The sequence below is a fragment of the Corythoichthys intestinalis genome, chromosome 2, assembly GCF_030265065.1.
Source record: "Corythoichthys intestinalis isolate RoL2023-P3 chromosome 2, ASM3026506v1, whole genome shotgun sequence".
Classification (NCBI taxonomy): Eukaryota; Metazoa; Chordata; class Actinopteri; order Syngnathiformes; family Syngnathidae; genus Corythoichthys; species Corythoichthys intestinalis.
This window is the reverse complement of record NC_080396.1, coordinates 35,216,784-35,243,645: the sequence shown is the minus strand read 5'-3', so window position 1 is coordinate 35,243,645 and position 26,862 is coordinate 35,216,784. Positions and strand designations below refer to the sequence as shown.

Sequence of the window (26,862 nt, the reverse complement as noted above, 5' to 3'; positions counted from 1 at the left end):
ACAATGTCACTTGTTGAAAAATGACTTAAAGAACCGTACTTGGCAGTTTCTGTGACAGGTGAAGATCCGGATGCCTTCTTCTCTTTCTTACCCGAACCTTTAACCCCACTTTTTTGCTTCGGCGAACCAGTAGACTTTCTGGTTGGAGGGGAGTCTCGTGTTCGTAGCTTCTCGGGAGAGGCCTGAAAATCAGAATAATATTTACAGTTAAAACACACCAATTTGTCACTATATGGTACACTACACCAAAGAACAGCAAAGGAGGGAAAAATTACACTCATGACATGTATAGATAGATACATATTTATGGCGAGCCATTGAGAGGTTACATGTGCAGTAATCTAGATCAACAGCCAGAGGTGGAAAAAAAGTACTTATACTTGCTAGAAGTACAAAAACGGATGTAAAAACCAATATTCTGGATGGCTCAAGGTGTAGAGGGCTTCAACCCCTTGCTCCTTACTTTTTGCATGGCGGTGGATTTTGTCTTGGTGGGAGTCCCTTCTTTCTTGATAACAATTTCCTCTCTTTTCTCTAAATTCTCTTGCTCCAGTTTCAAAAGCTCACGCTGAATCTTCTGCCGCTTCATCTCGAGGGACAACTCGTAGTCGTAATCACCAATATCGGACTCTGCAAATCCATCATAAGCAGACATAAGACAAACAAAGACTCAAGAATAATTCACACATTTTATGAAAACAGGCCAAGTTAGAACTTATAAAATTGCATTCAAACCCTTACGTGTTGTTTCCCACTCTATGGGCTCTTCTTCGCTGGCAGGGGTGCGCTCCTTAGTAATTTTGATATCCTCTTTTTCTCTATGTCGACCTCTGGAGGAGTCTCTCTGCTACGATTCCAGACAGGAACGCAGACACAGACATACACACCACTTTATGTAGTACATATTTGAAGGTAAAAAATATAGTTGTTCATTAACCAACTTTAATTAGTTCGATTAAACGAGTAATCAGATAAACATTAAATGCGTTGCAAAATAATTTTAGGAGAGGTAAGATAAAGAGACAAGTGATTATGCTTGCAATAACATTTATTTTAATCTGCACATCCATAGTCACTAAGATGGCACTTTAAAAGTGAATTAAATGCGAATACAAAATACCCGGTTGCTTGAAATGTTTCAGAATCACTTTCATTTCACAAGAGCAATAAATTAAAATGATTATTTAAATTGTTGAGTGTTTCTGTGAAGTTATTTACCTGATCCCATTCACCTTTTCCACATTTTAATATTTTGTAAAACTAACACAAACACGTGTACGACTATGAGCATTTCATCAATCAAGCTTAAATAACCTAACCGAATGGATATAACTTGCATAGCAAAGGTCCGCTTGCTTAAATGCTAACTTTTTAAACTTTTTTCCAAACAAATAATTCCACAAAAAAACTGCTAATTATACCTCTAAATTATGAATGGATAAACAAACATATTAGCTCAAACAAAAACCTTATGTTGGCCTTCACAAGGAGCAGCTGGATTCAGACATGTTAGTAATTTTTGTCATATTCACTATTGCCACCAGAGGGCAGTGTTTTCTCCCAAATTAAACTAAATACAAGTCTTTCACTCAAACGAATCATCAAAGCAGCAAAGTTGAATTTGAAAAATTGAACTTTTTTTACTCATCAAATTACTTGATTTAATCGATTAATCGTTGCAGCAATAATCCAAAGAGAGTAAATGTGCAGAGAACTTACTCTTCCTGTGGGAGATGCTGGCTCATCCAAGTCACGCTTTACATTGTCTGTGTCATTATCCTGTCTTTTATTCTTCATCCTCTCCCGCAAATCGCCAGTGGGTCTCTCTGCTGACCTACTACACAGAAAGACAATTCACAATTTCACACCTGTTAACTGAATACACTTACCTTTCGTACAGAAAACCCAGTGTGTGTGTGTCCTAGGTGTACGTTACAAGATAGTTAGGTATTATGTTATTAAGTAATTATACTTTTTTGGCACCAGCACAGGAATACAGCTTTGCGCTGCAAAAAGGTGCTTGGACAGCCAGTGCCAACAGGGCTGAAGCAATACACACAAATTAATTAAAAAAATAAAAATAAAACGTACCGGCTGAAATTAAATCCTTTGCCTCGTGGTTGAGTTCCATGTGTGTAGCGACAAGTGTTGCCGTAACTGCAGTTTCCAGTCTTCAGCCAATTTCTACAGTGACTCTGAAAGACATAAATGAGCAACAACTCAGTGTAGAAAGCATTGTAAGATGCGCAGAGATGACATATTGCATGGCAATCTGTGTGTTACATACATCAGCAGCATTACTCCCAGTGCTCGGGCCGAGTCTTTCAAACACGCTTGGTCGGCGCGATGGGGCTGCAGGATTGCTGGTGCTGCTGGATGCGGGGTTGCTGCTGCTATCGGATATGGTTTTTGAATTCTCCACTGTAACCTTCCGCCTGATCTTGGACATTCTGCAGGACTGTAGGAAACCATGAAAAAAAAACACTTTGTTACATTTTTGGATGGATGCAATTAATTCATTCATTATGATCTTAATTCAGTTGTCTTCCTTAGAAAACACTCTGCTCATATGAACAGCACTCAATAGTTAAGATTACGACCATGAATAACAATGATTATTTTTTTAAAAATAATAATAAAAAAAACTCCCGGACTCCTGTGGCCTATACTACGAAGCCGGTTTTCTGGCTTAGCAGGGTAACTTCGAGAGTAACTTTATCACGTGCGACGTAAGTTCGCGGCTATGCGAGACTACGAAAGGTGGATATGTTGGAACCGAGAAGTGTTGCCATGGCAACACACGCCACACGCCAAACCTGGTCGTGTCAGAGTTAGATCTTGCTTAACATCATGATTCCAATTAACCACGCTCTATTTAAACAGCACTCCTCCGTGGACGTGTCCTCCTGACAATGACAGCGTACTTGGACGACCTATACGACATTGGCGCGCGGATTGTGAGGGGCTCTCTCCGGAGGGCACGGGTATTTCGGGACCGCCAGAATCCGCTGGCGTACCCGGAAGATGTTCTCCATGAAAGATATAGATTTTCAGCTGAGGGAATTCTTTACCTGTGCCAACTGATCTAGGCAGACGTCACTAATGTAACCCGCCGAGTCAGGCCCTCACAACCGCGCAGATTGTGTGTGCCTGTCCGTGCGCTCTTTCGCCAGGGACACTATATGTATTCCATCGGTGATGCTGAATATCTGCGTAAGAACACTGTATGCCGTGCGATTCGGAGTGGGGTATGGAAACGCTTCAAATTGATGCATTTATAATAATCATAGAAATATGTAGACTATTTAAACATTGAGAAAACTTGCGTTTTTTTCTGCCAACTCGAGGAGATTAAATTAAATGTCAAATCCACTGATAGGACAGACGCACAAATATAAAAGATATAAATGTTTATTGAATATGCATCTTACAGTCTTGTTTAACTGTGAAAAATCGTTACAAAAGACGGGCTTTTATTTACGCAACAACGCATGGCATCCCCGCATTTCCTTCTTCTCCTGAGTCCTCACAAATACGACATAATTTTTTTGGGGGGGGGGGGGATTGTCGGGCTCGGGCCTGCAAATCAAGTTTATTGATTGGACTCGGCTCGGGTCGGGCTGGATTTTTTAGGTCCAAACTAAAAAAAAGAACATACGTATTCGTACAGTCAAGGGGACTAAACATACAATCATCCTGTTTTGTGTGGTGATGCGTGACAATTATTTCTTACTGTTAATGTCCCAAATCTTATTTTATTGTCCTGACAGCAGGCTTTATTTCTTTTCATGGACATAAGTAAACTGGCATATTGACGCATTCACAAATCACACGATCTGTAAATTCGCTGTCAACAGACCCGTTGCGCTCTACTCGTCGAAGCGGTGTTGGATTTCGCGGTGAGGGTGGATTTTAATTCCTCATAATTCCGCATGATCATCGCGCATTCCTCCTCCGTGAAGTAAGGTGCCCGTGCCGTCGTCACAAGTAGTATTTGACTCTGGTCACCGCCCCCTTTTATGTGAACGTGCAGTAACTCTGACTGGGTTGACACAGGTTCGACTAATCAACCTCATAATCAGCGTCGTAGCACCGATTGACCACAAACTAGACAACCAGGTTTTGTCAACTCCGGTTACCCGATGGTAAACTGGATTACTTCTGGGGAGGTTGAACTCGGTTCGTAGTATAGGCCACTGTTCATGAGGAGGATCAAATACCAGCATCAGAGTGGCCTGCTTAGTGGGCGTCTCGAAGGGCATGAATTAATATAAAACTTTGGAAAAATAACGATACCAATTACACATCTGCGCGTCAAGAAAATACAAATTGTATCACAATAGACTTGCTACCAGTAAGCGCCACTGAAATTAAGAAATTTAAATGATTGAGAGCAAGGCGTAGGTTTGGTCTCAACAATGGTAGGGATGATATGGCCTAACCTGCATGTACACTTTTTGCTGGGGACGGGACATTCTTAATGATCAATGCAAAATTCATCTGCATTGACTTATACAAACTTTTATGTGCATTAGCCTACTCCGTTCAATTCAAACCTTTGCTTTCAAAAATTACTAAAGTAACATTCTGAAAACTTCTGGGAAAAATGTCTGGATTTTATGAGCAAATTTAAATTGCATTACTTGAAAAATACATTGTATTAACGTACACAATAAATACAAACTTGTTAATCATCTCTTAACTATCCAGGAATGCAAACAAATAAACATTTGTCTTAAGATCACTCAACATTGTCTAAATAAACAAATCAAATATAACTGAAAAAACGTCTTTGTCAGGGAAGAACCCAAAAAATAAAAATGGAGCCTTCCTTCAGGTAAAACACTACGGTTTTGTCCAGAAGCACAACCAAACTTTAAAAAATATATATATATATATATATTTTTTTTTTAAAAAGCTCCAGTGGGCTGCGTTAAGACCACATAAACAAAAATAAAAAGTAAAATTGGGGTGATGGGTGTATAACTCAGTTCACTGCATTTCTCACAGTTTAATTAACGTCACCAATAGAAAACACATAAAGGAGACTTCTAAGCAACTACCGGCTCGAGTTTTGCAGGTTAGCAAGTTCACACAGCTTAATCCTATGCTAATTCTGATGCAGGTCAGACTTTCAGTAGCAAAATTAGTAGTGTGTTCCCTACTTCCACAACATCTACATCTTTTTACATTTCTTACAGTGGCTGCTGCTGTCTGGGAAAAAAAAAATATCCTTAATATCTAATGTCTGTGTGTGTATCTGTGTTGGTGGGGTGCGGGGTAATGTCATCAGCAAATCAAATGTGCATTTAGGAGGGAAAAGATGGACTGGCACATTCAGCAAGTGAAAAGAGATACATGTAAGTCTGAAAATAATGAAAATAATTCACTTTACAATGGTGGGGTCAATTACAACAAAACTTATGGGAAGACAATCTAAATGACCTACATAACTCAAGTCATTATATAACGCAAATAAGGTTGCTTAAAAGTTGGTGGGGACAAGGTGAGCATCCTGAAAAGTTGCTAGTATTTTGTCCCTACCGGCCCTAGGCAAACCTAAGCCCTTGGTTGAGAGTATGAGTGGGAACCTCTTGGTATCTCACGATACGAAACGCGATACAAAGCTCACGATAACGATGATCTGACGATATAGCGATACAACGATTTTCGATACATTGGTCGGGAAATCATTCTAGGACATTCTACAAAAACTAATGAATAAAAAAACAAGCTTCTGCTGTGAATTGGAATGAGTTTATCACTAGTAGACGTTCAATCTGTTTGAAGTGGGAGGGGTGGCACCGAATGAACGATGTTCATTCGCCCTCCCACTTCAAACAAATTGAACGTCTATGGCCGTCAGTGGCAGCCAATGCCAGGCAATGAGTAATTTTGGGCCATTTAAGGTCAATCACCTGTTGATTTTCAGTTACTTCCTGTTGATTTTGGGGTATTTTAAGGGTCACTTGCTATTTATTTTGCGTTATAGAACAGGAAGTGACCTGGGAATCACCCAAATGAATAGGCAGTGACTCAAACAACAGGAAATGACCTGTAAATGCCCTCAAATGAAAAGCAAGTGACCTGTAAATGCCCCGAAAATCGGACCGAATGACTGTGAATGCTCTGGTTTTGAATGAACGAACGTTCCCAGTCTAAATGGATTGGGCGTCGAGCACAGTCAATGGTAGCCTTTTTTTTTTTAATTGACACGTTTTTAAAACGATATATCGATTCTTGACAGGAGTATATTGATAACCTTTAGGGATACAAAGTATCACAATATACCACCATTTCGATATTTTGTCACACCCCTCGTTGAGAGGAAGTAAAGGACCCTTTTTGCCAACTGCCTGGGCGAAAATTGGAATGGTAAAACTTGCATTGTCAGATTAGATATGAATGTTTGTCTGACAGAAACACAATGTTCCTTATCATGTACGAATTTAAACAGTAATAAATACGGTATATTTAGGCTATAAACTGCTACTTTACTACAGCAACAATGTATTTAACTAACGGGATTTGACGGCGATATACGTCCAGTTGACTAGTGAGAAGGGTGCCAGTCATTCCAGTTCAAATCTACCCCCCAAAATCAACTTCCTGCTACCCCATGTTTAACATTCTAGAACAAAACAATGTATGCATACATTCTACGACTGACAGATGCCAAGAGTTCTCTACTTGTCCAAACAAAAAACTCCTCTAAGTAATGGTGCAAATCCGAAAGATTATGCTGTAAATAGCTATAAACTGACATTTATGACAGTGAGAAGCTTTGCGTCAACAAGAAAACAAACGAACCAATGCTAGCCGGAATGGGGGCTAAGCTACCTTCAAGTGTTTTCATTGAACGCTAGGCCTTCGCGTCTTCGAGCGCGTGTCCTGCACGATGAACAAACAACAAGACAACCTACCCGGAATACTGAATAGGTGTCGCATCTACTGTTATCCCGATACAAGACTCGCTAACTAAACAAAAAAACATTTATTCTTTAAAGCAAATTCTAACACTTCCCCAGGAGTCCGCATATTGACGGAGGATGTGCAACTGCAATTCAGTCTAGGCCCTTATTCGGTGGGAGCGAAAGGCAATGAAAGACACAAGAATTTTTGTAGCGCCATCTATCGGTCAAAGTTTCCATGTCTCGACAATACGATGTAGGCTGCTCATATGTGGTGATTAAAGAATTATTACATTTAATATACAGTACAGCAACAGCAACAGCACATACACCATCATCATTCCGTTGGTCCTAAATGTTCTTAGACATTGGACGTACAAAATTCTTAACATTTTTATCCATGAATTGACCAACATTCAGTATTAAGTAGGGCTGTCAAACGATTCAAATTTTTAATCGAGTTAATTACAGCTAAAAAATTAATTAATCGTAATTAATCGCAATTCAAACCATCTATAAAATATACCATATTTTTCTGTAATGGATTATTGAATTGATTTATGAATTGGAATGGAAAGATAAGACACAAGATGGATATATACATTCAACATACGGTACATTCGTACTGTATTTGTTTATTATAACAAGAAATCAACAATCAACAAGATGGCATTAACATTATTAACACACTGTTAAAGCGATCCATTGATAGAAAGAATTGTAGTTCTTAAAAGATAAATTTTAGTACAAGTTATAGAAATTTTATATTAAAACCCCTCTTAATGTTTTCGTTTTAATAAAATTTGTACAATTTTCAATCAAAAAATAAACTAGTAGCCCGCCATTGTTGATGTCAATAATTACACAATGCTCATGGGTGCCTAAGCTCATAAAATCTGTCGCACCCAAGCGCCAGCAGAGGACGACAAAGCTCCAAAAAACACAAGTAACAAGTGGACATTGCACTGTGCTGTCATTTTAATCTGTTTGAGCGGGGCATGTGCGTTAATTGCGTCAAATATTTTAACATGATTAATTTCAAAAAATAATTACCGCCCGTTAACGCGATCGTTTTGACAGCCCTAGCATTAAGCGAAAAAAGGCCATTGCCTGTTTCAAGCCTCACCATCATGGCAAGGTAGGTACTGTTAAGAATTTTAACAGAAGACTGTTTGAATAACAATACAATTTTTTGGGTTGTTGTTTATTTCTCACTGTAAACATCTATTTGGTCAAAGAGCTGTATTTGTGAAATGGTTTTATTTTCTAATATCTTCAAGCACTTTGATGCACGAGCACTTTTCAAAGCTTGAAATGAAAATGTGATGTAACCACTTCCTAATGAACTACAACCACCCAACTCGGCCAAGAGACACCGAAGAGCGCGCATGCCCGCTACTGGCTAACTCAGGACATACAGCCAACAATAAGTTCACAATTTAATTAATCTAATTATTTAGCCGTAGAAGGAAAAAAATCAGGCTTAGTGGATCGATGCGTAGACGTCCCAAGACCCTATCCACCAAATTTCATTTAGATCTTTACAAAAACAATGGAGGAATTTCCATTTTAAATGCACAAATAATTAAACCAATTAATCACCCCTGAGACAAAAAGAAAAAAAAAAAAATCAGCCTTCGAGATCGATTGTGTACATCACTAGAATGCATCTACCAAATTTGTTTGTGTAATATGGATAAAACAGAGGTTGACCACAGAGAGAGTCATTTTGAGGTTTTATCAAAGTTTTCTGGAACTTTTACTTAAGCAGTTGAAGAAGGACTTGTGGCTCGTGTTTTCTCAATGACTCTTGTAGCAATGGTCTTCACAGCAAGAAGAGCTTCATTGCATGCCCTGGAAATGTGGGATGGTGGCAGAAGAAAGCCAAAGCGCCCACGGTCCTGGAGCTCAAATGTGAACGAGTACTTTATCCCAAGATTGTATGCCCAGTCATCGGAGCCCCCAGGAGCCAGGTCTGAAAAATAGTTAGAGCTATGCATCAGTACTTTGAATGAGTCAAATGAGGTTGAATGTAAAAAAAAAAAAAAAAAAGAAAAAAAAAAAGAAAAACCCAATCACATATCGTCTGTGCTCCTGCGCCATATTTGTAAGTGTTTCTGTAATATCGCCTGATATTTTGAGACGCTTCTTGGGCCATCTCAAGCTGAAATTACAGATAAAAGTTTGATATTCACAATTAGCAAATAAAACATTCATATAGATTTTGATTATGACAGGGCTAGGTATAAGCTCTCACCAGATCATTGTGGTTCTCCGCTTCATCCATGGTACACGAGTATGGGAAGAGCAGCATTTGAGAGTAGGCATGAATGCTCAGGTAGAGCTTGATGGTGTCCTTCTTACTGCGCAGAAAGTTGGCCACAGCCTCAGATTCGGGTTCTGATTCAGGGAAGGCACCGCAGTAGATCTCACTGCAGGGATCATTGGAGGCTCCCTCCGCTGGTGGTCAACAGAGACTCCGAATATCAAGAAATTAAAGGCATAGAAAAACACGGTACATATATTGTACTGCATTTGTGTGTATGTGTATACACATATACACACCTTTATTGGGCTTCCATTCAAGAAATTAAAAAAACAACAATGGCACAATTCAAAAATAAATACAAATAAATAGATAAAGAAAAACCCAACAAATATTTTGTATGCAGCCATTTGAAAAGATCATTCCAATCAAAGTACCTCCCAATGAGATTTGAACACAATGCCAACAGGCACACCATTTTGTCAACATGTGTAGTTGTGTAAATTACTTACTGCACCAGTTAGCGTCAAAATTCCGGTTTAGGTCTACACCAACACAGGAGTGACGCAGGCTGATTGACCTGTTCTTCCTCCACATACGGTTCTGAGACACATATGCACAGATAAATGAAGCATCCCCCATATATACTGTAACTGTCTGCATCTGCTGGATGCAGTTTTACCGTAGTCCATGTGTATCGATAACCATCAGGATTCATCACAGGCAAGATGTAAACGTCCATGTTGTCCAAAATGTCAGTTATGTCTTGGTTTTGCTTGTAAAAAGCTAAGGCCTGCAGAGAGAATAATGTCTTACATAATTGTGTATGACAAAAAAAACATTGACTCTACAAAACCAGAGCTACTCACATATTGTACAAACCACAAACAGAAAGCAGGAGAGATCCACTCTCGGGCGTGGATCCCACAGTCAATCCACAAAGCATTCTTGTTCTCACTGTTAAATGACAACTAAGAGCGGAATAGAATATTTACACGTTACACACATACACACGGGAAAAAAAACAAATACTGTATAAAACCTCTGACCTAGTCTGTCCATATGCAACCACTTGGTAAATATTTTGAAGTAACAATGTAGGCAATATTGTTGGGTATATATACAGTATTGTCGCAAAGATCGAGCCATCCATTTTTTTAACCAATCTGGCATATTTCAGGTTGTTATATCCACTATACTGTATATACAGTATATTAGATTTATAAACCCGAACGAACAAGCCCAGGTTGTTTGGCGAGATTGAAACATGACTGTTTACTCTGCATGAAAAATTCACATTAGGGGTGCAAAGGAGCAAACCGGATTTGACCTGCAGTGTGAATGTTGCCATAGTTCATGGAATAATTAGGACACACAAACCCTTCCATTATAATAAAATGACAGCGCACAATAGGGTCTCACAAGAATTTGTGAGGGACTCCCATTAATCATGTCCAAGATGAAATTTACAAATCCAGAAGACACCAAGTTTAAATTGGATCAAATCTAGCCACTTGTTCAGAAATTCACCACAATGCTTATTTCCATTAGGTATTGGACGAACATGTGCACCTTCAGAGCATAGAGTGGCCGCTTTTCATATGAAGAACCTAGGAGAATTGTTTTTATGGTGTTTGGGTGGTCCTGAGCAGTTCTGTTGATCCAATAATAGATCTAAAGAAGAAACGATAAAAAAAGAGCAGGTCATTCCAGGATTGTGGGAGAAGTTAGCATGTTATGGATGGCAAATACATCTTCCAGGCTGTGATAACGTTCATAGAAACTCGTGCTGCTTCTCGGGTCCGTGGAATCGTTCCTCGTTTGCATTTCAATCAGTAGATTTGTGTTGTCCAGCAACACTCTAGAAAACACAGGTTGAGAAGGTTTTGATCCACTGAAATAAGACCTATTGTATTTAGATGTAATTATGCTTTTTATACAGGCAGCGTACTCATGTCCCATATCGTATCGCTGCAACAAATCCTTGACTGTGTCTGAGCTGTTTGCAGGAACGAAGAGGTGAACTTGAGTTTCTTCTTTGATATACTGAGGGTGGACGGGCTGCCATAATGCAGTCTGTGGACATGTCACAAGGACACGTTGCAGGAGCAGAAAAAAAAGGGGAAAAATAACTGCAAGTCAATTTTACCTCATATTGACTGGAGATGTTCTTCAAGATCCCCACTTGTTCTAGTGTTGTTGGTGTGATTGACAAAATTTGGTCACTAGAAAAAAAACAATAAAGAAAACAAATGTAAAAGCTAGATCTGTAGATACGTAATGTTTCATCTTATAGTGCAAAAGAACAAAAACGCAAACTAACTTACTGTTTTTCAGAGCAGAGTCCTATCTTGAGGAGTTGTACCATCAAAACAGACCAAATTAAGAGTGTCTTCATGATGGAAAAGATACAAATGACGGACATTTGTTCAAGCTGTGACGGTAGGGAGGTGTTATTGATTTAAGTGTTTATTTAAAAGTTAAACTTTTGCCTGTTCATGGAACAAGGGCATAGATCAATGCATATGGCTATGGGGGGAGCAGAACAGTAAAATTCTGCCCTAGAAACATATATCAGTTGGAAAAATGTCAATATTTGATAACATTTTTTAAAATGACTTTTTATTTAATTTATTAATCAATTGTAATTGTCGCTCACAGCACTCAAAGAAAGCAGAGGTTTTGATGTAGTTATACCTCCTCGCCTGTAGATGTTGCTAACAAGTAAGCCAAAACAACGAGTGAGTAGTTGAAAGGTGACGCGTCCAGTGTGTTGTTTGTTGGTAAAATGTCGGCACATGACGAACTTATCCTGTGTTTGGGGTATGTACTTGTCACACTCGATACAAGTGTACACGCGTACAATTCGTAATCGACATTTAAAAACGGTTGCAATTCCCTTGGATTTTTTTTTGTTTTTGCTTTGTTTTCATATTAGTCTGACAGGCAAACAGTGCACAGGGAGGTCCTCGGTTTACGACGGAATTTCGTTCCATCGGCGTTGATGTAGCGCAGTAGTAGTCATGAGTTTCGTAAACGTTTATATTGAATACGCTGATATTTCATAAAGATATAAATACAGATTTTTTTTATTAATAATAGAATTAAATAATTACTGATCGATATCCAGACCAGAGCATTGTTTTCTTTTTAGAGTTGTTCCCTTGTTTGAAAGTTGAATCATGTTTTCTGTTGATGGGTCATGATTTCCTGTGTCAAATCCTTAGTAATTAATTGGAATTAAATAATAGATCGATCCAAATTCATTCAATAAAATTGGCCATTAAACTTGGTCTGGTTTTCTTTACGGGGTTCCCATTAGGAAAGCAAAATCAACTGTCATCCTCAGAAAAACCAATAAACATAACTGCTAGATATTTTATTTTTATGTACACATAGGATTTCTAGCATTAGAATGTAAGATCATTGGAAATTAAGTGGCTCCAAGGGAAAATACTGGTAACTTAAAATTACATATTACATATACACATTACATATACATATTACTTTCTTTTCCCACTTCACATGTTGTTCTATTATCTGCCCATTGTACCAGAGTTGTTTCCAACCTTCATACTTGATATGGCATATTCTCTCACCAATTACCTTTCCTGTTATGAGATCATGTAATAGGTCTGGTTTGGGCAGTTCCATATCAGGAAACATTTCAGTTTTTCTGCCTTTCTCTTCTTGACCTCGACTTGAAGTGCCCCCCCCATTGGTAATGTTTTTAAAAACGTATGTCTCTCCTTTTGTTAGACATTTGGTCGAGGAAATGAACAGTTTTGTTCTTTTGAGCATGCATTTTACATGATAGGAAGTACAGTTTGGCATGTGGTGCCTTTTTCCTAGCTGCACTGAATATACCTATTGGTTCCTCGTTGGATATTCGGATCCTCTCACTTCAATGAGCCGTTCCAAAAACTGTCTGATTTGGCTAATTTTTAATAAACTAATTAATTACTTAATTTATTCATTCATTCATTAATTACTATTTTACCAATGTTCCAAATTTTACTTTAAAAAAGGAATTAGTTACAGTTACAAATTACATATCCCCAAAAGTAATTGAGTCAGTAACTCAGTTACCTCATTGTAAGAGTAATGATGAGGTGCACGTCAGGTGACGGTGGAAGGTCGTAAATCGGGTCTGCCTTGAAGGCGTAGGCCTGCTGCATAAGCATAACTGAGCCTTACTTAGTTACTCAGCAAAGCAACTGGCGTTACTTTTCATGTTTCACATCAAAGATGTTTATATTAACTCATTGCATTTAACTGACATTTTCATTTAAAAAATGTAGGTCACACTTTTTACATTTTGATAACATGATTAAGAATGCCTTGTGTATATATATTGATATATGCTGTATATCTTTAATTCTCTTAAAGCAACACTTGGTAACTTTTCAGTTTTGGTTGATTTTAGCAATGCAGGGGGACATAAGTGGTAGTGTTTTGCCTTACGGAAGACTGCGTTTCCCATGAGAACATCCGCAGAGAGTCATAAAATCCTGATCTCCTGGTGGCCTGCAGATGGTTAAAGTGCCTATGACAGCAAGACGCATGTTTTTTTCATATTTTCCACGGTATTTTATGCTTCTGAATGAAATGGACCGCGTGGATGTGCGTGGAAGCGATCGCTATATTTATTTAGTTTTTTGAGTCCCGCACCATGAAAATGAGTGACTTCTGGCTCCAGTCTCGAGTTGAGAAAGGGCGCTGTGACATGTACGGTAGAAGGAGTCATCCTCGCTGTCCAGCCGTACTGTTGTATGAGAAGGACTAAGGATTCAGCTGATTTTGCGGATTAATTAGTTCATTTTTTGTATCACGCCAGCCAAACGGCTGCAGAAAAATTTTGCTGCACCACGGCGAGGTATGTGAGCCTTTTTGGGGTTTCAAAAGGTTCCCATTCACCGGTGGATATTGGCCAAAACAAGCCCTACTACTGTGGGACCATTGGGCTTATGAGGAAGTGAGTAAACATCGTGTTTTGTATTATGTCAAATACTGGGATCATTTTGATACGTAGGTGACTTGCATTTTGTGGCTGACATGCTTCTTGTCGACTCAGCTGACGACACCGGCGGCTTGTCGCACATCCCTCCGCCGGGAGAGCACTATACTTGGTTTATTGCCCTCTTCATGTGCCAGGTGTTCTGTCAAATTTTCAACCCCATCAAAAATTGGCAACTTTGTGTGAAAAATGTCCGCGAATACAGCGATTGCAAGGTAAACACTACAAACTTTCTTTAAATAAAGGACTATTTACTTACGTTTCATCATGGATGGGCAGGTAGAAAAGATCTCCTAAGACACATTCTGTCTGGAATGTTAGCTGCACAACAACTGCGCGCTGCTCTTTGTTTATGTCGTCGCCGTGTAGTAAAGCATTATTTTTCATTATATTCGTGTTGACCATGTTTCAGCTTCGCGTTCCTCCGACGTTTGTCCGGCGGTACTCTCCAGCTGCTGCCCCGGCAAGCTCTCCTGTCCATAGTAGCAGGTGAATGAGCTGTAACTTGCGCTCCGCCGGGTGGGTTGCCGATCGGCGAAGACAGTCGACAACCCCACAGCAGTGTGACATGACCCGGGCTAGTTTTGTGTGATTTTTCGCTTCAAAAGCGATAATAAGACTTTGAGATGTCACTCGGTTCGTGTTAGCATGTCGGCCAGCTGTCACGCCTCTTGGTTTGTTTACATTCTCCGAAGCCGGGGGGCAGGGAAATGTCAAAAGCCTGACTAACTACGGCGGCATAATATAGCGTTCAGGAGGTGCGACAGTAAAGGTGAAGTCGACAGTTTTGACCATTATGGAGTAATTTTGCCATGTCGTACTGAATAAATGCAGTTTTATTATTTCATAATTCCATTTAGCACAAGATTGTTACTTGTCATAACCATACCATTTATTTAGCAATTGGGAGAAATACTTTGATAAATGGACTATCCTTTAAAAATATTGGAGTAGAGAGACTGAAACAATGACATTTTGCGGCTCTTTTGTCGCATTTTCCTCGTTTGAATAATTCCCCCTAAATGGGCTGCATACTAAATCAGATAAAACCATTCTCCTGCTGACGTCATCCGCCTGTTGGGGACGCTAGAGCCCTATAATGGTAGGCGTGGCTAGGCGGCGGATTTAAACACTAATTTCTCATCATCTGCGCTTTGCCAAATTATTGTATATAGTCGAATTGTCTGAAAATATAATTCTAATTCACATAATAATGCTATTTAAGACTTTTTTCCTGTCGTACGCACTTCAAACGACATTTCTGTTTCCAGCGGCAGTGTGAAGGATAAATAGTAATGAGGTAAATCCAGTTGTGGTTAAACAATAGCATATGATGATGTTGACAATAAGAAAGATTTGATTTTGTACCATTTTCCCCTACCGGTACTTTTTTTTTTTTTTTTTTCCTCCCCGGACAAAACGTTTTTTGTTTTTTTTATTGCTATGCCATGCAGAATTTGCACGAAAGCGTTCCCATCGACTTCCCTCTTCATAACAAATGTGGAAAGGGGGAAGTGACGTATGCCGTAAAGCAGTCAGCACATTTTTAGTTTTTTTTTTTTTTTTTTTTTTTTTTTTTGTAGCAGGGTTCCTGCCGCCCTCCTCAAAGTTAATTAGTGCCAGTGAAAGTGATACAGACAACCACAAGATATAAAAGAGGTGTAATTCAACTAGTTGTCAGTTGACATTTATCACATGTTATGTTATGGAAATATTTTATAAAGGTTGAAAATTTACCTAGTGTTGCTTTAATTCAGTGCTTCTCAATTATTTTCTGTTACGCCCCCCCAAGGAAGACGTAAATGTTTCGCGCCCCCCCCCAACTCTCTGCCGCCACTGTAAATAGTATCATTCGTCTATATTACTATTATAAGTACGCCTCAGCCTAACATTGTGTCCTTTTTTTTCTATTAAAGAAAAAAAGTAACATAGATCAACTTGTAATAAAGTATAACTTTTTTAACATTGTGTTGCTTGTAACAGAAAAGACTTAATGCGCATCAATTTGCCTGAAGTTAAAAAAAAAAAAAAAAAAAAAAAAAAAAAAGTCACATCCAAACTGTAAAAATACACTCAAGGTACATTTTTGACCATTTGATACTGAAAAATAAAATGTAATAAAATCAGTAAATAATAACAAATTCAAATTGATTAGAAACATTTACTCTTCAGGACAACATGCCAAAAAATTTGATCGAAAAAAAACAAAACTGAATAGAAGGGGGGGGAAAGGTCTCTGGACAGAAGGAAAGTTTTTATTTTCGCTGATTCACCACAGTGCTCACTGGTTTACTGATATAACACTGACAAAGCGGGACGATTGTGACAATTGGCAATATTCGGCACATTTTCGCTGAAAAACAATCAAGCGGTTTATCAATGAGATTGAGGTCTAATGTCTTTAAGTGGCGTCTTAACTGATTTGGCTTCTCCGCTATAATCATTTTTAGACTCAGTAAACAGTGGTCTTTCCTCATTTCCCACTATATTAAAAGTCAAAGGCAAACGGCCCGAAAAAAGCGCATTCTCGGCGGCCGAGGGAGAACCGTAGGTGAGGGCGGTGGTCGTGACGATCCCAAGCCGAAAACGGCACTTCTCGGCCGGACACGTGAGAAAGACAGTGGGTCGCTGCGTGAGTCCAGCTCTGCATGAGTCGCTTCCGTGTGCTCTTGCTTACTTCAAAAATACTGCACGCACTTTGAAAATGAGAGCGCCACTGCCACCCACGGAGTGGATGTGCAAGTACACTTTATTCTAGTACGGCAAAAAAAAAAAAAAAAAAAAAAAAGCATGTTCCCCGAGGTCACTCGCGCCCCCCCTGGCATCGCTCTGCGCCCCCCTGGGGGGGCGCGCCCCACCATTTGAGAAGTACTGCTTTAATTGAACATGAGATGACACACAATTCAGGAGAAAAAGGGCGCCCAACGCTGGTCAATACCATTCAATTCTCTTCGAGACAACTCGGTGTACTGAGACAAGAGTCTTGGCACCACACTGTCTGACCAAAAAATACACTTCAAGAATCCCGTCCGATGACGCCATTTGAAGAAGAAAAAACTCAATTTTTGCCTTACAGGTTCGTTATTTATCAGGAGATGAAAACACACAATTCAAGAGCAGAAAGAAAGTGATAAATGCCTAAGAGAAGCTAACAACATTTATCAAGAAAAGAACTATTAAAATGCAGGCTGACCTGGATCGACTACTCTCAATGTCACCTTAGTATTTTCTACCTCTAGAAACTTGTAAAATACATTGTTTAAGCAATACCTTCTTGTATGATATGTGTGGGGTACTGTGTTGTAGATTTCTGTGGAAGTTGCTGTTCCACCTGCTGTTTGTGTGTCTGCTACTGTTTGCGCTGCTGCTCCTGCTGATTCTGGCAGTGCGTTTGTGGCTGAAAAGCAAAAGGAACGCTCGATTTGTAAGAACCGGACATCCTGTGGTGGCCTTCTTCCACCCCTACTGCAATGCTGGTGGTGGGGGAGAGAGGGTGCTGTGGTGTGCAATCAGGGCTCTACAGCGAAGGTACAGTTAAAGGATTATGCTTAATTCCTTTAGAGTTGAATTAACAGTGTGTGTGTTTCACACAGGTACCCGAACATTGACATTGTGATCTACACAGGCGACTTAGGTGTTTCAGCCCAAGAGATTGTGGATGGGGCACGGCGCAGATTCAACATTGTACTACCGCGGCCAATTGACTTTGTGTTCCTGAGGCTCAGAATTCTTGTGGAGCCCAGCCTTTTCCCTCACTTCACCCTGCTTGGGCAAAGCATGGGCTCCATCTTTTTAGGATGGGAGGCACTCACAGAATTCGTCCCTGATGTTTACATCGATTCAATGGGATACGCTTTCACTCTGCCCCTTTTCCGCTACCTTGGAGGATGCAGCGTATGCGCTTATGTCCACTATCCCACCATCAGCACTGACATGCTAACAGTAGTGAGAGAAAGAAACCCCAGGTATGCTTTTACTTGCAAAATACCGATTAACTAATGACCGTAATTAAGAAGTATTCTCATCTCAGGTTCAACAACCCAGGTTACATTTCTGAGAGTCTGTTCCTGAGCGCCCTCAAGATGCTCTACTATTGCTTGTTTGCGGTGTGTTATGGCATGGCCGGCTCCTGCAGTGACCTCGTCATGGTCAACTCCTCCTGGACACTTGAGCACATCCTGTCACTGTGGCATGCCTCCAACCGCACCAATGTGGTCTACCCTCCATGTGATGTCAGCTCGTTTCTGGATGTCCCACTAGAAGAGGATGAGGACCGAAAGTCTCACTCCATCGTCTCCATCGGACAGTTCCGCCCCGAAAAGGACCATCAGCTGCAGATCAAATCTTTCAAGAAGGTGCTGGATCGGCGGGGGGACGCCAGTGGGGGCAGGGAGGATCTGAAGCTGGTCCTGATTGGAGGTTGCAGAAATCAAGAAGATGAGGACAGGGTACTGAAGTTGCGAGGCCTGTGCCAGGAGCAGGGTGTGGCTGACAGGGTGGAGTTTAAACTGAACATACCTTTTGAAGAGTTAAAAAGCGAGTTGAGCGACGCAACTATTGGACTGCACACCATGTGGAATGAGCACTTTGGAATTGGTAATTGATACTACTGACGTTTAATTTACCTCCAATGTGTTGACCTCTATGTCCTCGACCTCTCCTTAGGTGTTGTGGAGTGCATGGCGGCAGGCAAAGTGATTCTCGCCCATAAGTCCGGTGGCCCCCAGCTGGACATCGTAGTGCCTTTTGAGGGAGGACAGACCGGCTTCCTTGCCGATGACGAGGACAGCTATGCTGAGGCCATCGAGGCAATCCTCAATCTCGCACCTGCCAGCCGCCTTCAGATAAGGCGCACCGCTCGCCAGTCAGTGGCTCGCTTCTCAGATCAGGAGTTTGAAGTCTCTTTCCTGGCCGCAATGGAACAGTTGATGGGTACACTTGAACGATGACAAGGACTACATTTTTGTGTGTTAGAGACAGAAAGATTTGAAACTTTGCACTTGAGGGACCTATGTGGCACATTCCATAAGTGTTGTTTCTAACACTTAGTATAAAAACAATTTGTAATACAGTACTGGGTTCTTTGTTTACAACTGTTTCATTACGACAATGGATTCCACAGTCAATCAGTAAGCAACGCTATTGCAGTACATACAGTGTATCACAAGAGTGAGTACACCCTTCGCATTTCTGCAGATATTTATATCTTTTCATGGGACAACACTGACGAAATGACACTTTGACACAATGAAAAGTAGTCTGTGTGCAGCTTATATAATAGAGTTAATTTATTTTCCCCTCAAAATAACTCACAATATAGCCATTAATATCTAAACCCCTGGCAACAAAAGTGAGTACACCTTTGAAAAAACGTACATCCCTAATTGTCCAAATTGAGTACTGCTTGTCATTTTCCCTCCAAAATGTCATGTGACTCGTTACAGGAGTGCTGTCAGCATTGCTGCAGATATTGAAGAGGTGGGGCGTCAGCCTGTTAGTGCTCAGACCATACGCCGCACTGTACATCAAACTGGTGTGCATGGCTGTCATCCCAAACCGCAAACAGTTTGCTGAACGCATGTCAACAAACCACATGGATTACTGGAACCATGTCTTATGGTCTGATGAGACGGGCGGGCTTACTTGTGTACCGTCTTCAGAAGAGGGATGTACGTTGATTGCTACAGCTCTCTTAGCAACTACGTTTACTACATGAGCAAGATATCCTATTTGTGGTCCGAATCCATCTGTGTCACATACTGAATTAACAATATTTGCAGCATTATCTATAGTCACTGGTATGGATTGATTTGGCCTTCTTCCATTCAGTCATGGCGGTTTATAATTCATCGATGTAGTGTATGGACTACGTGTCCCATAATCACTCTGGGCTCACGTAGCCAATAGCATGGGACGTAGTACATCTAGTTTGCTATTTCATGATATCTAGTGTGTGCGCGCATGAAAAAAGTTAGCAAATGCCACAGAAGTCACGTCAGCTCATTACTGCACAACACCAGCATATGACAATCGACTTTCATAAACGGGATGAGTTTGAAGCATAGCGCTCTTAATTTGCCTCATAATGTTCATCATCTCCGTTGTCAAAGCAAGGTTGTTCGTAGCAGCCAAGTCGGTAACAATGTTTTGGCGGACTTCGTTGTAAATATCCGGTGTTGTGCCGAAAAATAGCCGCCCCGCGTGAAATGTCACCCCTGACGGGAGCGCCCACACGTCAACAACACCGGCACGCCAGAGATGGTCCGCAGTCAATCCGGAGCACTGACGCGGCCGGTATACGTTGAACAATAGGATATAATGGGAACATTTGGCTCCGGCGCTATTTTTTTGCCGGACCTGGAACGAAGATGCATTTTGTGCAGTTGGTAACAAGGAATCCGAACTTTTAACAGCACATCTGCTGCACGCGCGCGTGCACGTGAGGCGATAAATCGCAGCGGAAAAATTACCGCCTGCCTTTTTATTTATCGTGCGATAAATGGAATTATTGCATATTGCGACAGGCTTACTTGTGGCCATATGTAGTATTGTTATGCTAATGTCCAAACTAGTGCATTGCGCACCTTTCGGAAACTCAGAACTGTTCCAACATAACAAATGTGGAATAAAACAAAGTGGGACAAAATACTGTATGAATGAACTGTAAAATGTTGGACTGATTTTTTTTTTTTATTGGTCCACATTTTGTAAATATAGACTTACCAGTCAAAAATGGAGAAATGACTCAGTCCTGTCAGATGGCAGTCATTGGATGCAAATTTGTAAAAATATGTTTAAAGTGACTAGCATCAGTAGTAGTTCGCATTTTATCCCGTTTAAAATATTTCATAGATGGCACACATTTCTCAACCCAATAGACATAAAGTGGAGTTTTACCTATCTCAGTATTGGAAACCATATTTTCATGCTCTTTGGCTATGTGCTTCAATACAGCAATTTTGGTTACGGCAAATAAACTTTTTTTTTTTCCTGAACTGCGGGATTACACACTCTCCTTATCTTTGTCTGCTTGGTGATACGAGTATTACAGACCTTCCAAATGAACCAGGTGTTAGGTTAATGTGTGATAGTCGGGACACTGGCAACCATAATAATAAGGATAAATATGGGTCCCACTTGTCTTTTGTGTGGTGCCTCGTCCGAGTAGATGACCACGGTGCCCATGGGCTCCCTCCCTTCTTTCCCACGGAGGCTTCCTTGCTTTTTTTCCCCCTCTCCTTCGTGAAGATGAAGGTGAGCAGTGGGGCAGTTCTCCAAGTGGCAGCAGCTCGACAGCAGGTAACTGAGCAAATCACACACAGGATCATCAGCAGACGGCCTCTCAGCTCCATCATCAGACTGTGGTGACACCACATCACGTTCACCTCACAGTGGTGATGATAAAGAGTCCAAAGGTCACAAGACGGTTTACCGTTACAAGGAACGCTGGAAATAATCTTTACTGTGAGTAAACCTACTGTAATGGGTTTGTGTTGAAAAGGCATTTAACCACACTCACTGGTGAAGTACATTTCCCAGTGCAGTGCGGCAAAAAAAAATAAAATTGAGCAAGAAATCATCACACAAGAACACACACACTGGTGTTTTTCTTGCTTAATTTGTGTTTTAGTCGGAAGGCGTACTTGATGGAACACCGAGGAAAAACAGACTCGGGAGAAACCTGTCTCCTGCTCAGCTTGTGGTAAAATATTCATTAAGAAGGGCCAATTAAAAAGTCACACAAGAATACACACTGCTGGTGAGAAACCTTTCTCCTGCTTATTTTGTGGCTAATTGTGAAAGGATATAAGTGTCACGGACTGTCACATAAGAACACACACCTGTGAGAAAACCTTTTCCTGCCTAGTTTGTGGTCAGAGGTTCTCTGAGAAGGGAAGTCTAAAAAAGTCACATAATAATACATAGTGGGGATATACCTAATTCCTTTTCAGAGTATGGCCAAAGATTTGCTTATAAAGTATCTTAAAAAATTCACACAAGAAAACACTCTGGTGAGAAACCTTTTGCCTGCTCAGTTTATGGTCAGATATTCTCTTGGAGGTGTCAGGTCAAGAAACGTGTTTGTGCAAAAAGCAGTAAGCAATAAATGTTTTGCCTGCAATCCAACTTGGCTTCATCACTTTGTGCAAACAGGACAATTGTATTCTGAGGACCTTGTCTTTGACCTCCTACGGATAAACATTGAGGATTAAAAATTAGTGTTGCACCGATACCATTTTTTGGCCCCGATACCTGGCTGTGCAGCATCGGCCGATACCGATACCATATCGATACCACCCCGTTTATGTATATATATATATATATATATATATATGTACTTCTTTTTTTTTTGTCTATCGTCTTAGTTAACCTTCGAGTTTGTAGTATTGAGCTCCGATGACCTGCTGTCACGGGGTCCTTTTGTTATTTCTTCTATCCCGCGATCGCGGGATAGAAGGTTAACTAAGACGATAGACAGCGAGCCAAAAAGCCAAAATAAAAACACTCAAATACCTGCACATGGTAGAGGTTACAAACGAGAGCAGCACACTAACAGAAAAAAAACCCAATGCAGGGGCGTAACAAGCAAATGTAGCGAGACTCTAGTGCGAGATGTCAAATGGCGATCAGCAAGGCAAATATCTTTGAGACCACCCGTGCTTAAATGCTGCGCTGATGAGCCTGCATTGGATTCAGGTGCGACGTCAGGAACGCCCCCATGACCAGCCCAGCAACAAAACACAGTCAAACCAGCAGCAGAATGTGACAATAATTTCATGAAAGTTGCACTGTTTGGCCTTTGAGAGGTTTTAAAAAGTTTATTCAGTTCATTTAGAGTTGATTATTATGAATTTATTTTCACTTTCTTACTGTTGGGCTAGCATTATACTGTGCATGTTTTATTAATTTCACAAATGTAGCACTATTTTGGCCTTTGAGAGCCAAAGGTTTATTCAACTATTGTCTACAAGGGTTTAGTAGCCTATTCACTTTGTAGTAGTCTTTTTCCTATTTTGCAAAGGTAAGCAACAGCCTGACAAAGCCTTGATAGAATGATTTCACATCCAATTATGTAGCTCTTTGGAAAAAAAAAAAAAATATATATATATATATGTATATAAACGGGGTGGTATCGGTATGGTATCGGCCGATACTGCACAGCCAGGTATCGGGGCCAAAAAATGGTATCGGTGCAACACTAATCATTAAACCCTTGTACATATCCCCCGCTTGTTGTCTGCTTCAAGTTCCAACTTTGTTTCCGCATTTGCGGACGCTAACAATTATAAGTAATAATAATTGACCACAGCATCCCGTCTCTCTATTAGCCTCCTTTTTTTCGGGATGGGGGAGTCCCTTATTTCTATTTCTGAAAGGTGGCAACCCTACTTTGGAAACAGTTCCCAAATTACTTCGGCATTTCTTTCAGTAAAACACAATAAAAGTAAAGTAGACGTAGTGAACTGACCAGAGATTGTTGCTCCGATCCAGCGCCCTTCCTCTGGATAGCAGTCCTGCTTTTGCAGGCTCAAACTCGTTGTGTTCGTTCACATAAATCACATTTCGTCTTCAAATGTTTTATCAGGTTCGAGGTATTGAAATTGGCCGATTTAACTCCACATCTGGAAACTTTCATGCCGCAAATCTTGCATGCAGCCATTGATTTTAATCGCCGGGATTTGTATTTGAAATACTTCCCGACCGCCGCCATTTCTCCTGGTTTGTTTTTCCTCCATATGAAAAAGCGGCCTTGTCATTGGTTAGGAGTGGCTATTGGCCCGCTCTCATTGGTCTGGAGCAGGCCAATAGCGATAGCTACTTGGTGTTCACGTGTCATCACACAACACAGAGACAGAGTGTAGTGAGCGCCAGGAGGAAAAAAAGGCTGCAGTCAAATGTTATAATAATGGACCGGTAAATGGTATCGGCACCGTCTTTGTTGGTACTCGCCGATACCGATACCACCATTTCGGGCTGGATCGGCGCCCCCTGCCGATACTAGTATCAGTATTGGTGCATCTTTATTAAAAATATTGTTAAAACTCTTCATGCAATAAATGTGCTATGTCCACTGTTTTACGTATGTGATTATCCAGTAAGCAAATGACTGTAGAAGCTAATCTGAATCAGAATGCATTTATTGTCATTAAGCAGAAGAGCAAAGAAATTGATGCAACAGCTCCCAAAGACAGTGGAGAATGATGAATAAACAATTATGAATACGATTAATAAAAATAAATAAATTATAATAATCGATTCGTGAATGAAAAATGACACGAAATAGAATAAATTGAGAGAATTTTTTAAAAAATGAAAAAACGATGTGCTTTGTGATCCTGACTAAAAAAGACCTTACTTTCCTTTTGCGATCGCATATATTTTGTAACTATATATATTTGTTTTGGTTTATTCTCTTGCATTGCACCATACCATCGCTGTAAAAACAGAACTGGATAAAGCCCTGGTGACGTCACCCATAGCTTCGCCGGTTAGCATTGGGTGGGTTGATCAAATTTGGGCTACTTAATTAAGACCAAATTCGGTGGTTTCCTCGTTGAAAATATCACTGAAAATACACAAAATATATTTTATTAACCCGACACGTTTTCTCGCGGGAAAAATGTAAATCCACATTCCTTTTCAGATCCATTGTAAAGCAAGTAATGATTCTTGACAATAAAATCAAGATGAGTGTGTATGAATGAAAACCGATTTCAAGAAAGTTCCGTCTTTTTTGACCAGTTAAAAACAGCGTCCGCGAAGCTCGTTGTAAGAAAGTAACGTTTGCTTTTTTGCCCTGTATCAATTACTTCGGTCTCCAGTCATGCTCTTTTACCGTAGTAAAACTGTAATACTGTGTATTTACTGTAGATGGCGATCAAGCTGGCCGACCCATTGTGCATGCGCAGACCAAATCTTGCAGGCGGGACAGAAAGTGTACTGACAGTGAGAGATTGTAATTTCCCACTTGACTTCCTTCCTCCGAGGGACGCGCACCATGGCGGCGGCAGCGGCCGCTTGTAGTCAGCACGGCGCCGCGATATCGGCCGCGAAAAAATCGCTGACACGCGAGCAAATCCGGAGGAACCGCGAGAATTCAAATCGGAGAAGAGCAGCTCTTTTGTTCCTCAGTAACATCTCACTGGACGGCCGGCCGGTGCCGAGCGGCACAGCAGAGCGCGGAGGAACGCGGCGGGGCACCGAAGGCGTCCCGGACGGCGTCCCGGAGGTCGACCGGCTTGCTTCGGCGGCGGTCCCGGAGCCGCAACAAGACGCGGAGACGTGCTCGGCTAATTTCTCCACTTCCGCCAGTTGTGTGGACGTGAAAACCTCGTCGACGACGCCGCTGACGCCGGCTGCGAGTCTGCTGGCCGTGCCCCCCATCGTCGTACTGCCGTCCGACGCGGAGCTGGTGCTCAGCCGACGCCGTGACTCTGCGCCCTTGGTGGCCAGCGGAAACCTGCTGTCGCCGTCGTTGTCACCGTCACCTTCGGCGTCCAACAGCAGCCTGCTTCCGTCGCCCGTGGGACCGCGGAAGTCGTCGACGTTGTTGTCTGTGCAGAGTTGCAACTCTGTGTCGTCCGAGTTGAGGCAAAGGTAAGTGTACAGCAAACGCCACATATTCCTTTTGTGTACTATTCTTACCTGTCAATCCGGCAATTTAATGAGGGGGGTTTATCTGGGTACGCCGAAAAACATAATCCACAATAATGTAGAAGAGCAAAGATCTTTTCGAAGGAATTAGCACATCCATAAATACTCTTAATTTTCATATGTGCAAATAGCACATCCCTAATATACTTAAAAGTGACCTGACTCAAATTATCCCTAATAGCACTCTGTAATATACAAAATTACTAATTGTTATTTAAATTCACAAATATGTGCTCAATACTTATCTAATTACGCTTAAATCTATTAAAATTGTAACCTTAACATACTACATATACTAAAATACTTCCTAAAGGTAAACAAAGTACTGTTCTCATAGAAGTTTTTAAATACTTCTTCCAAAGTGCTCCATTTTTCACAACCCGAGCATCTTATGTAGTGCTGCAACGATTAATCGATTGACTCGAGCAAAAGCTTTGAATCAAATTTTGCTGCTTCAAGTATTGGCTTAATTAGAGTGGCATGATAATGGTTTGTTTTGGAAGTGTTTGCATTGAGTTTTATTGATTTGGGTGAATACACTGCCCTCTAGTCGCAACACTGAATATGACTTAACTCATTTAACATAATTGAATCCCCCTGATCCCTGTTAAGACAAACATACAGTAAGTTTTTGTTTGAGCTAATGTGTTTTTTTTTTAATGCATTGTTTATTTAGTATACGTATATGTTAAGAGCATTGTTTTACAATGTTAGCATTTTGTAGCATTTAAGCTAGCGGACATTTGCTATCAGAGTTAGCCAATTGTTCTTTTGATGTACTTACATCCTCATTAATTTTATTTTTTGGACTGAGGTCAGGTATTTTAATTTATTTTTAAATGGAACAATTTTATTTTGTATTCACATTTAATGCTGTTTTGAAAGTATATTCTTCGCAAGCCTTTGTTTTACATATCCTAAAATGTATTCTGAAACACATTAAATGTTCCTAATCAGATTCCTCGATTATTTGAACTAACTAGTTGATAGATTAATCGACTACTAAAATAATC

General features: G+C 40.6%; 4 protein-coding genes across 10 annotated transcripts in view; 2 read left to right on the top strand and 2 right to left on the bottom strand.

Annotated features, from left to right (window-relative positions):
* Window positions 1-7,082, bottom strand: part of zc3h13 (zinc finger CCCH-type containing 13) — a 29,684-nt gene extending 22,602 nt beyond the window's left edge. For 3 of the 6 annotated variants that reach the window (XM_057829912.1, XM_057829913.1, XM_057829909.1), the window contains exons 1-7: window positions 6,924-7,082; window positions 2,288-2,458; window positions 2,092-2,195; window positions 1,720-1,837; window positions 742-847; window positions 464-630; window positions 40-182 (exon numbers count right to left, since the gene is read on the bottom strand). In XM_057829912.1, coding sequence (XP_057685895.1) covers window positions 40-182; window positions 464-630; window positions 742-847; window positions 1,720-1,837; window positions 2,092-2,195; window positions 2,288-2,449 — 800 coding nt within the window. In that variant the 5' untranslated portion in view covers window positions 2,450-2,458; window positions 6,924-7,082. Of the gene's footprint in view, window positions 1-39; window positions 183-463; window positions 631-741; window positions 848-1,719; window positions 1,838-2,091; window positions 2,196-2,287; window positions 2,459-6,840 lie in introns of all 6 variants that reach the window. The other 3 variants (XM_057829914.1, XM_057829911.1, XM_057829910.1) reach the window with 2 other exon arrangements.
* Window positions 7,083-7,255: 173 nt separating this feature from the next.
* Window positions 7,256-11,630, bottom strand: cpb2 (carboxypeptidase B2 (plasma)). Its single transcript, XM_057829391.1, has 11 exons — window positions 11,505-11,630; window positions 11,327-11,402; window positions 11,129-11,253; window positions 10,930-11,038; window positions 10,750-10,851; window positions 10,047-10,148; window positions 9,860-9,970; window positions 9,690-9,780; window positions 9,169-9,371; window positions 8,991-9,075; window positions 7,256-8,886 (listed from the first exon to the last, which is right to left on the bottom strand). Exons 1-11 carry the CDS (start codon window positions 11,600-11,602, stop codon window positions 8,675-8,677), a joined length of 1,314 nt encoding a protein of 437 aa, XP_057685374.1. The 5' UTR covers window positions 11,603-11,630; the 3' UTR covers window positions 7,256-8,674.
* Window positions 11,631-11,909: 279 nt separating this feature from the next.
* alg11 (ALG11 alpha-1,2-mannosyltransferase) lies at window positions 11,910-22,205 on the top strand. Its single transcript, XM_057830621.1, has 5 exons — window positions 11,910-12,000; window positions 17,501-17,722; window positions 17,788-18,159; window positions 18,225-18,790; window positions 18,860-22,205. Exons 1-5 carry the CDS (start codon window positions 11,966-11,968, stop codon window positions 19,141-19,143), a joined length of 1,479 nt encoding a protein of 492 aa, XP_057686604.1. The 5' UTR covers window positions 11,910-11,965; the 3' UTR covers window positions 19,144-22,205.
* A 2,908-nt stretch (window positions 22,206-25,113) lies between these two features.
* cables2b (Cdk5 and Abl enzyme substrate 2b) overlaps window positions 25,114-26,862 on the top strand; it is a 50,568-nt gene continuing 48,819 nt past the window's right edge. For both annotated transcript variants that reach the window (XR_009062486.1, XM_057829455.1), the window contains exon 1: window positions 25,114-25,792. Coding sequence is in view for 1 of the 2 variants with exons in the window: in XM_057829455.1 (XP_057685438.1) it covers window positions 25,194-25,792 (599 nt within the window). In the remaining variant the exon portion in view is untranslated. The remainder of the gene's footprint in view (window positions 25,793-26,862) is intronic.

Coding starts and splice junctions, on each gene's coding strand:
- alg11 (XM_057830621.1), top strand. CDS start 11,966: ATGTCGGCACATGACGAACTTATCCTGTGTTTGGG. Junction 12,001..17,500: donor GAACTTATCCTGTGTTTGGG/GTATGTACTTGT, acceptor ACTGTGTTGTAG/ATTTCTGTGGAAGTTGCTGT. Junction 17,723..17,787: donor ATCAGGGCTCTACAGCGAAG/GTACAGTTAAAG, acceptor TGTTTCACACAG/GTACCCGAACATTGACATTG.
- cpb2 (XM_057829391.1), bottom strand. CDS start 11,602: ATGTCCGTCATTTGTATCTTTTCCATCATGAAGACACTCTTAATTTGG. Junction 9,781..9,859: donor ATCGATACACATGGACTACG/GTAAAACTGCAT, acceptor TATGTGTCTCAG/AACCGTATGTGGAGGAAGAA. Junction 8,887..8,990: donor CGCAGGAGCACAGACGATAT/GTGATTGGGTTT, acceptor ACTATTTTTCAG/ACCTGGCTCCTGGGGGCTCC.